General features: G+C 36.7%; 1 protein-coding gene and 1 long non-coding RNA gene across 3 annotated transcripts in view; both read right to left on the bottom strand.

The window, feature by feature from the left end:
* Window positions 1-4,990, bottom strand: part of LOC136850620 (uncharacterized) — a 37,105-nt gene extending 32,115 nt beyond the window's left edge. Inside the window, exon 1 of one of the 2 annotated variants that reach the window (XR_010856668.1) lies at window positions 4,738-4,990. This is a non-coding gene — a long non-coding RNA (uncharacterized lncRNA). The remainder of the gene's footprint in view (window positions 1-4,737) is intronic. The other variant, XR_010856669.1, reaches the window with a different exon arrangement.
* An 8,833-nt stretch (window positions 4,991-13,823) lies between these two features.
* LOC136850619 (BRCA1-A complex subunit RAP80-like) overlaps window positions 13,824-14,484 on the bottom strand; it is a 203,384-nt gene continuing 202,723 nt past the window's right edge. The window contains exon 7 of the mRNA XM_067124313.1: window positions 13,824-14,181. Coding sequence (XP_066980414.1) covers window positions 13,916-14,181 — 266 coding nt within the window. The 3' untranslated portion in view covers window positions 13,824-13,915. The remainder of the gene's footprint in view (window positions 14,182-14,484) is intronic.

Below are 14,484 nucleotides of genomic sequence, written 5' to 3'. Positions count from 1 at the left end.
TTCTCCTGGCATACAAGGCATATACCACAGACCATTTGCACAACTGTTAGCAATATCAAAAACTCTTAGGCATTTGAAAATTAAAGCATCAATGTTACATAAAATTCTGACATGGAATTTTGGAAAACTGTATTAACTTACTGGTATCTAGTAAAAAAAAAATGCGTCAAAAAAAAAAAAAAAAACTACCAACATGATAAAAATTCCATGGTGGCTGTTTGAATGACGCCTAATTTATACCTCCCACAAAGCCCCTATTACGCATAAGATCCATAACCTTAAAAAGAAAATTTTACAACACTTAGTAATGATTGGCCGACTGATTCATTTTCTATATAAGATTACCAAGTCCCAAGATCACTGACACTGAAAACAGTTATGCTTCTAGGAAAACAAGATTAAATCACTTAAAAGCATGAACACAATCTATTCACACGATTTAAACTGAATTTGGCAGCCTAAATTTAAATATTAAAAAAAATAATGGGCCTAAAAGACAATGTAACAAATTTGCTGCAAAAAACATGGAGCATTTATTATTCTTCAGCCCGCTGTTTCTCAGCATCACTACTGGTGTTAAAATATTTTGTTTTCCACCTCTACCTCTCTCTCTCCAATAATTACTGTGCCACAATGTCAAACCATTTTCTCTACAGGTAGAGAGAAATGCAAATAATATACTTTAAGTGAAATGAAGGACATTTATGCACAGGTTTAGCCCCATCGGGTACGTCTATTATCTAGAATGGCATCCTTTTATTTATTAAATGCTGCTGGATTCATTTTTTGTCGTGAAATACGACTTAATCCTCCTGGGTAGACAATGCATTCTAACCAAACACACATCCAACTTTACAAGTTTTATGAGCACTCCTTACGTGTAGCCATCTTTTTAGTATTATAAACCACAAACTTCCACCATTCTAATAAATAAATCTTACAATCCCAAAAGTGAGAAGAATTTTCATATTTTCCAGCTAGTTCTCCAGTGCAATACGGAGATCCTAATGCACATCATGGTGTCACTCTGAGGGTTAAAGGCAAATGCTCTGTGGCAGCACTGGGTTAAAAGTCTTCCTGAAATACGAGTGTCTCATATGCGGTCTTCCATTTTGCTAAAATGACAATGTTATTACATTTGTGGACCACTAACTCAGAAAACACACAAGTACATCTCTTATTCTTGCACTTCAACGATCAAAGCTATTTTGTGAACACCGAGAAAAAGTTGGGCTTTTACAAAATGGGCAAATATCCACAAAACATTCATCCCTACTGAGCTTCACTGGGTAACTACTAAAGGAAGAATCTAATATGGTGTGTTTTAACATGCTTTCCTTTAACTAAAAATCGAGTTATGTAAAACAACAGCCACAGAAATCTATCCCCAAAAACAAACACACTCAGCATAAAAGGCAAACAATGGAGGAAATGCTGTGGTGTACGCAGGTATACACCATACTGTCACCAGTCCCCTTCCGGCCAGAGTGACCTTGCCTAAACTTAATGAAGTCGCTGACACTAGACTCCAGACAAATGTATAGGCTAGCTAATCAGATTATGCCCATTTGATGGGATTTGAACTTCTCCCTTCCTCTGCAAATTACCTTTGCCAGCTATAAATCTGAGACTAATGTATACTTCAAAAATTGCTATTTTTGTTATGGTACAAGGTTCCAATACCTAGCTATTTAATTCAGACATCAGTACCTATTAGAACTTTTTAAAATTCATCTCCTATGGAGGATATGTAGTAAGTAAATATGCACTAGTACACCATGAATTCTGAAAAAAATTTCTGATAGTTTTTGGTACAATTCTGACTGTTCTAATGTTCGTTTATGTTGTAAATGCTCGGGTAACCTTTTAACATTAATGGGGGAACCACAGGAATACGCTTTTCTGAGAAGAGGACGAAAAAACATCTGAAAAACAGGGATATACAGCAATCTAGCCAAACCTAGCAAGCTGTGTCTTAACATGAGCATAAAGACACGAGTTAACCACACATTTCTGATGAAAAAATAATGAACACCTCCGAGTGTATAGGAATGTCTGAAAAACACACACCAATTTCGGAAATCTCAGTAGTATTGAATAAAAAGAGAACAATTCACTTCATGACTAATAAATCGTCTTATTACACCAAGAAAGTATGAAATCCTTTTTTCAAATAATGAAACAAAGACGTTGACCCCAGTATATGTTTAGTACTACTGATACCACAGGAACTAAAGTTATATAGTATATTCGTCCAGTTATACCTCTCGATGTGCAAAATACATTTTGGCACATGGAAAATGAACTGACTGAACATGGCGTCAACTACGATTAAGGTCAATTTTTAAACAAACCGTTTCGTATATCAGTTCTGTTCTTAGAAGTCCTAAACCTGTATTTTACAGAGCTAGTAGATATTAGTTTTGCTTACTGAAACTATTTTTAGAAATTAGCCGTAAATTTACTAAGTACCACCTTAATTATTGTCCCTTGTATCTCTGCCAATCTGACTTTCCTTCTAAATGACGGGTGTTAACTTGTGACATCGTGTGCGAGTTTTCATATGTGCTTTATATAGTTTTTTTTTTTTTTTTTAACGCACCTATAACATAGTTCCTCCGTTGTCGGCCATACCACACATACAGTAGTGGCATCATAATTCCAGAATGCTCTTTCCTGTTTTCTCTAGTCATTGTTTCAATTGCTGGCGAGGGATTTGGTAGACTACTTATCTTGGAAAAAACAAAAGCCAGGTCACAAGAGGTTTTCCAAGAGCAGTGTCATCCCTTCTGATGTAGCCTACAATGCCCAATTAGCCAAAAGCCATTTTTTTAGACGAAGTCAATCACAGGGCTTAGAAGGGAATGCCCTTTAGTATGCTTTTACTTGTATCCACTTTTAAGGGAACTGTTTAGGAAGAGATATTTGTGGAGGCAAGGAAAATACTTATCTTATGCAGTATTTCCTTCAGATTACCATTACAGTATACACAATGCCATTGCCTAGGACAATAACTGGTTTTAGTTTTACTGGCTGTAACATTTTACTTTAAGCCATTAATGCATTTTGGATACGTGATTTTGCTACGTTTAATGTGTGATTTCACATTTTGTTTAGTTAGCAAATATAAGTTGTGGACCCCACCCTTCCTGGATGGGGAGAAGCACAGTAAAATACAATGTTCAGTTTAATCTAACCTAACCAATGTGGCTGCTTCCTTACCTGGCAGGGGGCTTAACACCCCCTCGACCCCACCTAACCTAACCTAGAATGCCAGGTCCCTACCTAGACCCGTGCCTCACCTAACCTAAGAAGCAGCGTCTTTACCTAACTAGGGAGGCACTGCCCCAACCCCTGCCTAACCTCACCTAGGTTGCATGGTCCCTTCCTAAACCCCTTGTCCCGTTACCTTGTCGGGGTGGGGTGGTTACTTTGCCCCTTTGGACCCCCACCTAACCTAATGCAGGATGCCAGGTCTCTACCTAACGTCCTTCAACACCTAAACTAACCTAGGGCATTTCAAAAGCCTGGGATGCTACCTAACCAACCACACCAGACCTACCTTAGGGAACTAGCTTCTTACCATAGTGCATGATATTAGATTGAAATCATTCCATAGACTTTTAATATGAATCGGAATTATCATAAGACTGACGACTTCAGACTGGGCAGGTTTTTCCCTGTATGTTGAAGACCACTGGGTGTCAGACTGTGGAGGGTTTACCAATGGTTAACGAACAAAACTAACTTCTATGGTGGTCGTTAAGAAATTTCCAATAGAGTATCTTTGAAATAACTGAGGAATTACATAACCGTCTCAAAGGAACCATGACTGCAAATTGAAAATGCCTTTTTCAAGCAACGCCTGATTTCCATAATCCCACACAATTTCTGAAACATAAAAAAACGATCATGTCTCAGCATTTGATTACGGACCCACAGTTCTCAGAGTAGACATCCCTGACACAGCACAGTACATAATTCACGCTTAGGAATGCTCCATTTTCGTAAAAAAAAAAAAAAAAAAAAAAAAAAAAAAAATAAAAAAATTCGGTAATAATATTCGTTAGAGCAAATTTCGGGAGGAGTAAATTTGCGAAAGATCTGAGCATGTTTCATACTTAGCATGGTAAGACAAAAACTTCACCCCCGTTTAATGCCTTAAAGGTAACACCATAGCTTCACCCATCATATAAAATGTTTTAAGATGTTTTGCCAACTATTAAATGTTTTTAGCATGAATTAAAAGTAAACTCAAATATATTCACCACTGCAAGAGGCTACCAAAATATAAAGATACCCAAATATGGGAACGATATACGACCTATTATATGCAAATGAACCCCAACCTTTCACAACCTAAACTTGTGGTTAAGAAATACTGTAAAATTGAGCATTGTAAATAGTAAAATTAAGCTTTGTAAATAGTAAAGTCCACACAACCATGTAATTGGCATGCAATCTTTATAATCAGGTTAGGTTAGAGGGGATAATGTTATGAAGTAGCTAACGGACTAGGTTAGGTTCACATCCCTGAAATTTACCTATTTTTATGAAGCCCTTCGTCAGGTTAGGTTGGGGCTTCACCCTCCCTCTCAGGTAGGACCTGGCACACTAATAAGGTTAGGTTTGGGAAAGCTAGGTTGGCTGCACCCCTCTATTCCTAACTGTATATTCTGATATGATAGATCTATGTATTTTTCAGACTATGTATGTTGTGATTTATGCATTTCTTACCTGCCTTACTCGTGAAGTTTCTTACTTTGGAGTTTTCCACTGGGGGTTCTCATGGGCCTAACAGCCATCACCGAGTAGACTGTTTTGCATCAATCAATATAAAGAATAAAAGGCTCCTTAGGAGAGAGCGCACACACAACACACAAACTTTTGTTCCTCAAAAAAGTTATGACCCACATAGATACTGCATGGAGATCCCTCCTTCCCACTCGACTGGCTAATGGCTATGGCTAAGTCTGGCCTCGTCCCACCAGCCAACCGTCGGTCAAGGAAAGAAGGTATGCTGACGCTGACGTCACTGGGAAACTACTTGTAAGAGCACTTAACAGCCTTAACAACTGACACCAAAAAAATGTTACGACCGTTCTGCATATTTCCCTTATTTCATGAAATGAATGCCGTAATCTTTTTACAGTATGTATATATATATATATATATATATATATATATATATATATATATATATATATATATATATATATATATATATATATCAAATGTTATTATTGAGTAACAAGAATAGATAGATATGCTTACTGAATGATAAACAAAATCGTTAGCCGCAACAGTATTCAAATTTCGGACCAAATTTCAGCTGCTCTTGCATCACATGCACAGAAATCTAGCAAGGACGAATTTTCTGTCTCAGTGTGTTGACATGTGAAGTGAAAATTATGCAAGCATTGGTCTTAGGCCCTGTTCACACACGGCGGTTGCATCCAGTGGCAGAGCACAGTGGTGTACACACACACACGCGAGGATTTGTTAACCGCCGGGCCATCCGCGCGGTCTGAGTTTCTCCTGACATCAGCGCGGTTCGAGATGCATGTGTTCAGTAGTCTGTTCATATGGACTGCGCGGATTTGCCTGCGCCACACGTCAAAATGGATACTATATAGTCCATTATGACAAAATAGTAAGGCCCTGCTCATACGAGGCGGAAACCGCGCGGATGCAAAAAGTGGTGACCGTACACATTACAGCGGTTATCCGCGCGGCCCATTCAGTATTTTATTAGAGGAAATAACATGCATACACTACTCTATGTTCAAAAGACTGTATCCAAAACTGAGAGAATAAGAGCCCAGATTCTTCATTTATTGCAGAATAACAATGAAACAATTTGACGATTTACTTATACTGAATAAGGATGATAGCTCATCAAATAACATAATGCAGTGTCCTCATTTATATGTAATTATGAATACATACATACACTTACACATATAATTGTATATATTATATATAATGTGTACATATACATATATGTTATATATAAATAATAAATGAATTATATATATATATATATATATATATATATTAAATAATAAATGAATATATATATATATATATATATATATATATATATATATATATATATATATATATATATATATATATATATATATATATATATATATATATACAAAAATAAATAATATATATATACATATATACATACATACATACATATATATATATATATATATATATATATATATATATATATATATATATAAATAATATATATATATATATATATATATATATATATATATATATATAGACATAATCAACACTCAATCACGTGTAGAACAGAAATAATTTTCTGACTCACACAAGGATCGAGCCCTGGTGTTTCAGTTGAAAGACCTGGGTTCGATCCTGATGTGTCAGAAAATTATTTCTATTCCACACGTGATTGTGTGTTGGTTATGTCTGTATATATATACTACTATATATATATATATATATATATATATATATATATATATATATATATATATATATATATATATATATGTACACATGTAGTATATACAGTATATATTCATTTATTTTATATATGTATATATACATTTATATGCATACATATACATATATATATATTTTATATAATATATACGTGTGTGAGGAAAGCTTCAAAACAGTAACAATAAAAACAACTCATTGCTGCATTGCACCATTTCCTAAGCCAGACTTATTATTTCACTCCAGTGTTAATCACCACGAGCGTAGAATAGCATTACTCGGGCAACAAGAATGCTGAACATATGAAACCAGCTGTTAAGAGTGATTAAGGTGACCTTTAGAATTCTGAGACAAATATTTAACGTCATGGTTACTGAAAATAATTGAAACCGTAGTATATCAGCACCCCACTGATCATCTCGGAAGGAACTATATTTATATGCGAAAACAGTTAGCCTTGAAAAATTCAGTGAAACATTAGTTTTGTGCGTTGAACCTCCAGAGACAAAGATTATGGGAATTTGGTAGACCATCATAGGGTCTGTTACACTAGTCTGTTTTAGTAACTGTACAGCCAAATAAATGCATTTTGCTTCTTATGTGAGCTTCAATTCTTAGGCATAATGTCCTATTTCCTAACATTCAGTACGTAATCTATCATATCCAGATGTATTTTAGTTGGGAATCCTAGGATTCAGAATATTATTAATTTTTACCGTTAAAATTCTTTTCAAGTTACGTTTTGACCCCATTAATGTACAAAGTTTTCTTATTTGTTTCGCCTATCCAACCCATCTAACTTGTACGTCTTGTCGTGTATTCTTTACTCTGGAAAATATCTCCGCTGTCGCCTCTAATTTTCACCAAATAATACGCATCGCAAATTGGAACTCCTCTCGTCAAAGGTCTTACAATAATTTCCGATTTGAATTTCAAGTTTAGTATCATCAGTTCACTTTCATATCAAATGCTACACTATAGGTCTTAATGTGTATACACACATATATGTATATATACATACGGTATATATGTGTGTATGACAAAAACCACTCAAAAAGTTCCATTTTCTTGTCATGTTTAAGCGGTGATAGAATTGCCCTCTTACTTGCTTCTTATCAAGTCCACTCCGCCAAAGGCGATCAGTGGGACTCGCAAATGTATGCAGACAATCGAAGAATCATTCGGCATAATCCATATCAACACTCAGAAAATATTTCTTCTTTTTTAGGAAAGACTTGATATTTCCAGTCCTCGTGATATACAGTAAGAGGTGAGTGTTTTATATTATCTTGGGGCTACGCATTTGGATTGAATTGAATTGAATATAGAATTTAGGCCAAAGGCCAAGTACTGGGACCTGAGGTCATTCAGCGCTGAGACGGAAATTGCCAGGAAAAGGTTTGAAAGGCGTAACAGGAGGAAAACTTCGTCGATGCACTATGAATGAATTGTTAGGAGAGGGTGGAAAGTAAGATGGAAGAAACAGAACATGAAAAGAGGTACAGTAAAAGGAATGAAAGGGGTTGCAGCTAGGGGCCGAAGGTACGCTGCAAAGAACCTTAAGTAATGCCTACAGTGGACCCCATGAGGTGCACTGACGCCACTACCCCCTACACATCTTGGCTTAGGTAACCTTAGATCATCTGTAGCTGGTCTTGTGTTGACTCCATTCAATGGTTGTGTTATTTGCGGAAATTCTTTTAAATACTTTCAACGTCCAGTCTTGACAGTTTGATTTGTTCCATCATACATTTGACAGGCAGCCAGTGCAATTCAGTAAGGGGATAATCCTATCCCGGAGGGCGACATCCTTTTATTAATGTTGCCGCTCTATTTAGTATATTTTGCGGCTTCTTAAGTTGTATCTTAGGTAGATTATGATAGAGATGCACTAGTCTACTCTATTAATAACACAATCACAGGCTTCTTAATAGAGCTCTCATCCAGACGTTTTTGAGCTTTGAGAAACAAATTACAGTACAGCAGCACACACAAGTCACGGACTTCTTCGGTAATCAGGAACTCACTGGCATTAATATTCACCAAGGCTTCCTCACTTATTTTTCTTCTCTTTGACATTCCAATCGTGCAGAACAATGCTGGACCTAACAGGCTTACTTAGGATGCTCCTCTTCTTAATATTTCATAGGATGAGTATGAGTTTCTAATCTGTACACAGTCCAGTTTGTCATACAAGTGATCTTCCAACTACTCAAAGGCCCCATCAGCAACTCCAATGGATCATAAATAGTTTAGAAATACTTCATGCACACCAGCAGCAGCAAAAGACGGACTAAGATCAGCACTGACTCTCACCCACCAGCTTTCCAATATCATTTACTACAGAGCATGCAGCATTCTCGGTAGATTATAGTTGTCTAGAACCAGACTCACTTTCTCATTTTTCAAATGTCTCATACTCTAGTTCTGTGGACATGAATGAAAGAATCAAAATACGTCTGTATGAACTTGAATTCTCATAATCAAGTGCACCTTATAGAACTTCCTCAGATATAGGAACTTGAATTCGGAAATGCTGGTATGTATAATTTACAAAGTTTTATCAGTAGGGCCTGGAAAATTTTCCACCCCAGCAAATTCAGATATTGGCGTGGGATCAATTGCACTCTTGGTTTTCTTTGCTTTTCCAAGATTCCTGATGTAATTATCATTATTTATGCTTTAAATATTGCCCATCTAATACTCATAGCTTCACCACTAATCTGGTTTGGCGTTTCAACATAAATCGCCATTTTATTTTCGACTTCGTTTCGTAAAAGAAAATAAATAAATATAATGAAATGCAGTAACAAGCCAGTTCTTGATCGCTCAAACTATCGGAGTCTCCAGTTCCGGCCCCCCCGTTCTTTTTCTTAACATTAGCAGTTAAATCATCAAGTAATCGATAACTTCATATATTATATCACTTGCTGCTTCTCTGCGTTTCTGATTATAATGATCAGTTTTCTCCTTCTCATGAAATAATTTTATTAGTTTTATACCACAAAAGTTTTCAACTTCGCCACTTGCCCTCTCTTTAGTTCCTAGTCTTTCCATTGAATTAAGGTGATTTTTAGTAAGTGTTAGACACTTTCCCATCAGCGGACGCACACGATCATATTCATTTTCATTCATCAGATTATAAACAATCTTGAAAAAAATGAGCACAGTTAGCAAGTTATCATTCTACGCTCCCAAGACTAAGACGAGTATTTATCTGTGTTTATTTTCTGCAGCATGTAATGTCTTCGCTCTCTTTAGCAGGGTATTTCTGTTTTACAAGAACTCACATTTGGCAATGAAAACAGACGGTGGCATATACACAATCGTGCAAAGGCATTCTGAGATTTATATGGTGCAATCTACATTAACTCAAATCCACGTTGTCATATCACTAGAAAATAATAGTTTTCCATTTTAAGTCTCGATATTTTTAATCCAACTGATATCAAAAACAGTCATTTTCGTCGAGCAAACGCCGATTCAAATGTACTCACCACGGACATCAGAAAAGGACTTTGCTGGTTCAACTTGCTAACGAAAATGCATAGTAAAGGGATACCTGTTGCATGCGTTTGTTTACATTTGGTCAGAGCCTGAGGTCTGCGAGACTACGGGGCATGTTTGTGTCTAAGAAAGAAAACAACGGCAGCGCAGTTGACAACTGTAAATCTGCCGTCATTATCTTGAATTCTTCCCAAGGCCCCAGTCCTTCTTTTTTTACCATTGTTCATTATCAGCAGACTCACTGATCAAAAGAATCTTCTTGGCACCATTCTTCCCCTTCTTGATCGCCTCATCTTATGAAGAATTCGATGCGTCAGTAGTGAATACCTCTATATAACCGATGACCCCATCTTTCGCCTCATGCACCTCTACACCAGTATCAACTATCTACCCTGGTGGAAGCCTTAAGTTCTTTTTCAAAGGTGATCCGCAGCACTTTCCAGTTATTAATTGACAAATCACAGCTCCAAACTTACATGCTACCTATTAACTTTCCTCTGCCCCACTGCCCCGGTACGAATAGCGAACACTCACCGCGGGGTGGAACTCATAATCACATATTGGTTTTAGTTGCCAACAAATCGCCGTATAGTTCCGAAAAGTCTCAAAGGACCACTGGTTAACACAAGATGAGGGAGCGGAAAGCAGCCATGCCCGACCACCATCACTATATTCACAGATTCTCTTCAGTGAAATTAACAGCATTACCAATTGAGGTAGACTTTGTACCGGTGAATCTTTTAGTGAGATTTTCAGTTCTCGAGTCAAATTCAAGTAATTCAATTGCCGTGATACATTTATTAACCTTTACGTCGACGTTCTCGTGAAAATTAACTGAATCGCTATCTGGCTCATCCCACATTCTTTGAGGTTCAGCAATTTTGGCATCTTACGCAGCAATCCATTTATAGCTGAGCTCAATTTCATCCTTCAACAGAAGAGGTGCATTCAACATTTTATGATATTTTTTTCACTACTAAATCCACTATCAAAAACAGTCAGGGCAGAGCCATATAATTCTCCTAATGTTACCAGTATTGATGGCATTCTAAAATACGCACACACTTCACATTCACATCCTGTTCAACGATTATCTTTTCTTCTGTGGGATTTACAAGTGAGACAAATCAGCATCCCCTTTTTGCTAGGTATGTAAAGTCACCACATCGGCGCCAGCGTAGTGTTTCGGCGGCGCCATTAATTAAGTCTCCGCTGAGCATGTTTTCTTTGGTGACTTTCCATTTTCTTCAAACTCAATTAGTCACGCCTAAAACGTGCCAGGTCACGCATTTTTAACCATTTTTACTTTATGCGTATTTATACAAATGTCACACATTGTGTATCACATGTTTCTTCATTCACAGGCATCAAGACTGTATCCATATTGTAGTTCTGTATGTTTTGTATTGTAATTTGTACTCGTTCACTGCATATTAATGTTTATTGTTTCGACCTCAGGTCACAGTCAATTCCATTGTCTCTCACGGGCCGGCGTCAGTCGGCCGCTATATAAACTGCCTGGATCTGTAATAAAGTAGCAGTAACTTTTACCTGCTCGTTTCTTTGACACCTTACAGGTATGATGCAGCAACATTGACGCTCGTATTTTCTCCCAGGGGCGTTTTCATGTAGGCCTACAGCGCAGCCAGTTCATGGGAAACGAAAATGACTGATTTGTTTAAACCGCCATCACACAACTTTTGAGTGCTTTATACAAACGGTTGCCTCAAGAAAGTGATAACCCAAAAATATGCATAACAAATGTACTCTCCAGAGACACATAATGTAAATCAGCTTGACCTAGAAGTGTTTGTGATCCCATGAGTGACTGCACGAACTTGTGCATACATCTCCACACCAGAGGTTTACCACTTGCCCCCAAGACGTTATCACTGTGTAATATGCAAATTGTGGATTGAATGTTTACACAATCTTTTGGGTGATTGTAAAATTTCACCACTTCAGGTTTTCCAGTAACTTCCAGGATTGCCTGTGTGCGTGCATGAAGAACATCAGCAGCACCACTGCTTTTGAAAAGGGTTGACACATGCGCTGACTTTCCCTTGGGTGGCTAGCTTCTTCATATCACCATCATTTGATGTGTTGTCCTGGTCCAGACTCTGTCATAATTACGTACTTCACATTTAAGGATGTCGTCTTGTTTCTGTCCTCATCCTTGCTCATACCACTGACCTGCGGCTGCACAACAGTAGTGTTCATAATTCTCTCAAGTTCAGCCTGAGAGTGCACATCGCTTCTCAGGCATTTATGCAGTTATCATATTTTTAGTCTATCGTAGAACAATAATGCTTGACCGAAAAGAAATATGAAAAAGCAAATAAAATAAACACATCATTACAAACGTCGGAAGAAAATCTCCCACAACCAACAGCACTAAAACCTAGGGACCGACCCACACCTCAACGCCCTCCCCAAAATCACCCACTGATTGTTTTCCAGGAAAGGTCAAGGTAGCTACGAATTTTCACGTTGTTTAAGAAATCCAATGCCAAATTTTCTTCAAAATCAGTGTAAAATCAAATCTAATTATTTTGCTGAAAGAGGCCATCTTAATTTAATACTGTATTTTTGTGTTACCTGTCAATAAGTCAGAGTTAAGTCTAAGACTGCGCTATTTATGGGCTTTATTTGGACGTTTCACACTCCTCACAGCAAAATTACAGTATTAACAGTCTATTCTTTCATGTGTTTCCTTTTCACTTGGAACAGTAATTGTGGGCCGTTTCCTTGGAACAGCATGCATACATGATAGTGATCATGAAGATATCTTTGATTTCATAACAGCTACTGTCATCGAATTTCTGTTGAATCATGCCAAATCTTTGTAGGTTTATTTAAAATACAGACATATTATTTTACTTATGCTATGGCATGGTGTTACCCTGGAATACTCACCAACCATTCAAAGCAAAAGCTTAAAAAACAACTTGAACGTGACAGTGCAAACAAAAATCTACAGCCGTTGTCAGTGACTACAATGCACCGAAACAGCATATCCTTGTTCAACTGGCAAAATATATATATACCATAATTTATATACACCAGAAAATATCATTGATCATGGAGGGTACAAATTATATTTTTTCAATAATTTAGCGTTACTTTTCCCAGAAAGGCGACGTCTGGATTTTATTGATTTTCTTGCCATTCACTTAGATTAGGCTTTCTTGGTAGATGTATTTCTCCTGGCATATGTTCTGGAAATTGCAGAGTAGAAAGAAATAATTTGGCTGAAAAACGGAAATGGCTAAATTCTGTTTTTCTTATGAAACGCTTAAACAGGAAGGTAGCACTGTTGTCCATATGGATAGCAGACGCAAAGTGATAGGTTCGCAATTCAACATGTACTTCATATTTTAACTACCTTTGGAGATTTTAATAAATTAGTCACAGCGATTTAGAGATATCTTATACCTCCATTCATGATACTAATCTCTTGTGATAACTTAAATCCATTAAATTATAGTGCTTACTAGGACAATGACTCGTATCATTCTCAGAATACTTAGAAATAAAAACATACCAAGATATTTGATTTGTGTTAACTGATGTAATAATCTCCACTATCTTGTTTTTCTTGCTGATGTAAAACCACGTCATGAAATTCTGTCGCTGTCGCAGAGATTAAACTTTATTCCTGTTGACTAGGTAAAGCTTACTTACTAAACTAAAACTTGACAAATTCGGAAATTCATCAAAGAATGTTTGTATATCTATTTACAATGTCGTAACTGCCTTAAATTAATTACATCTAATCATAATACTCTGCAAGGAATACATAATTAGTGGACGAATTAGGTGTCTTGGAATTTAATAGTCTTTATTAATGAAACTATAAAAAATCTAAAACACATAAGAAACCTGTGGGAAATATTAATATAAAATCTTCAGATAAAATCTAGTCAGTTTTACTTTTTTTGTTTTGCTTTGTTTTCTTGGAGCTCGTCCGCTTCCTTTTCCTTCCTTCTTCCTTCTTTTTGGGCGCTGTCCTTCGCCGCTTCCTGCGTCTCCCTTTCCCTTTAGCTTTACTAGTGGCACCCCGGGCATTCCTCTTCTCGGTATCTCTACCTTTGAACTGATTTCTATAATCAATAAGGGAATCTGTCTGCATGCTAATGGGTACAAAACTTCGGAATGGCGACAGCGGAGATATGTTTTCTATTTCTGTTTGAAATAAATTAGAGCTTGTGTTAATTCTCACCAGTTAGAAATTTGTAAGCACAAATCTCTAACCACTATGCAAAAACAGCAAACTCCTAACCATTTAAACATACGAAGACATGTGCTGACTGTATTTGCTTTAACCTATTAACAAACTGGGCCATCCAATACCACAGTGGCAGGCCAAAAGTAGCAAGTCCGATTTCTAGTGGTGGATGGCCTCTATTTAATAAACAACTGAAAAACATATGTCTAAAAAACATAATAATGATTAAATGGATAATCAATGATAAATACAGTAAATGT

The sequence above is a fragment of the Macrobrachium rosenbergii genome, chromosome 22 (assembly GCF_040412425.1).
Source record: "Macrobrachium rosenbergii isolate ZJJX-2024 chromosome 22, ASM4041242v1, whole genome shotgun sequence".
NCBI lineage: Eukaryota > Metazoa > Arthropoda > Malacostraca > Decapoda > Palaemonidae > Macrobrachium > Macrobrachium rosenbergii.
The sequence above is the reverse complement of the archived record's forward strand: the minus strand, read 5'-3'. Positions and strand labels throughout refer to the sequence as shown.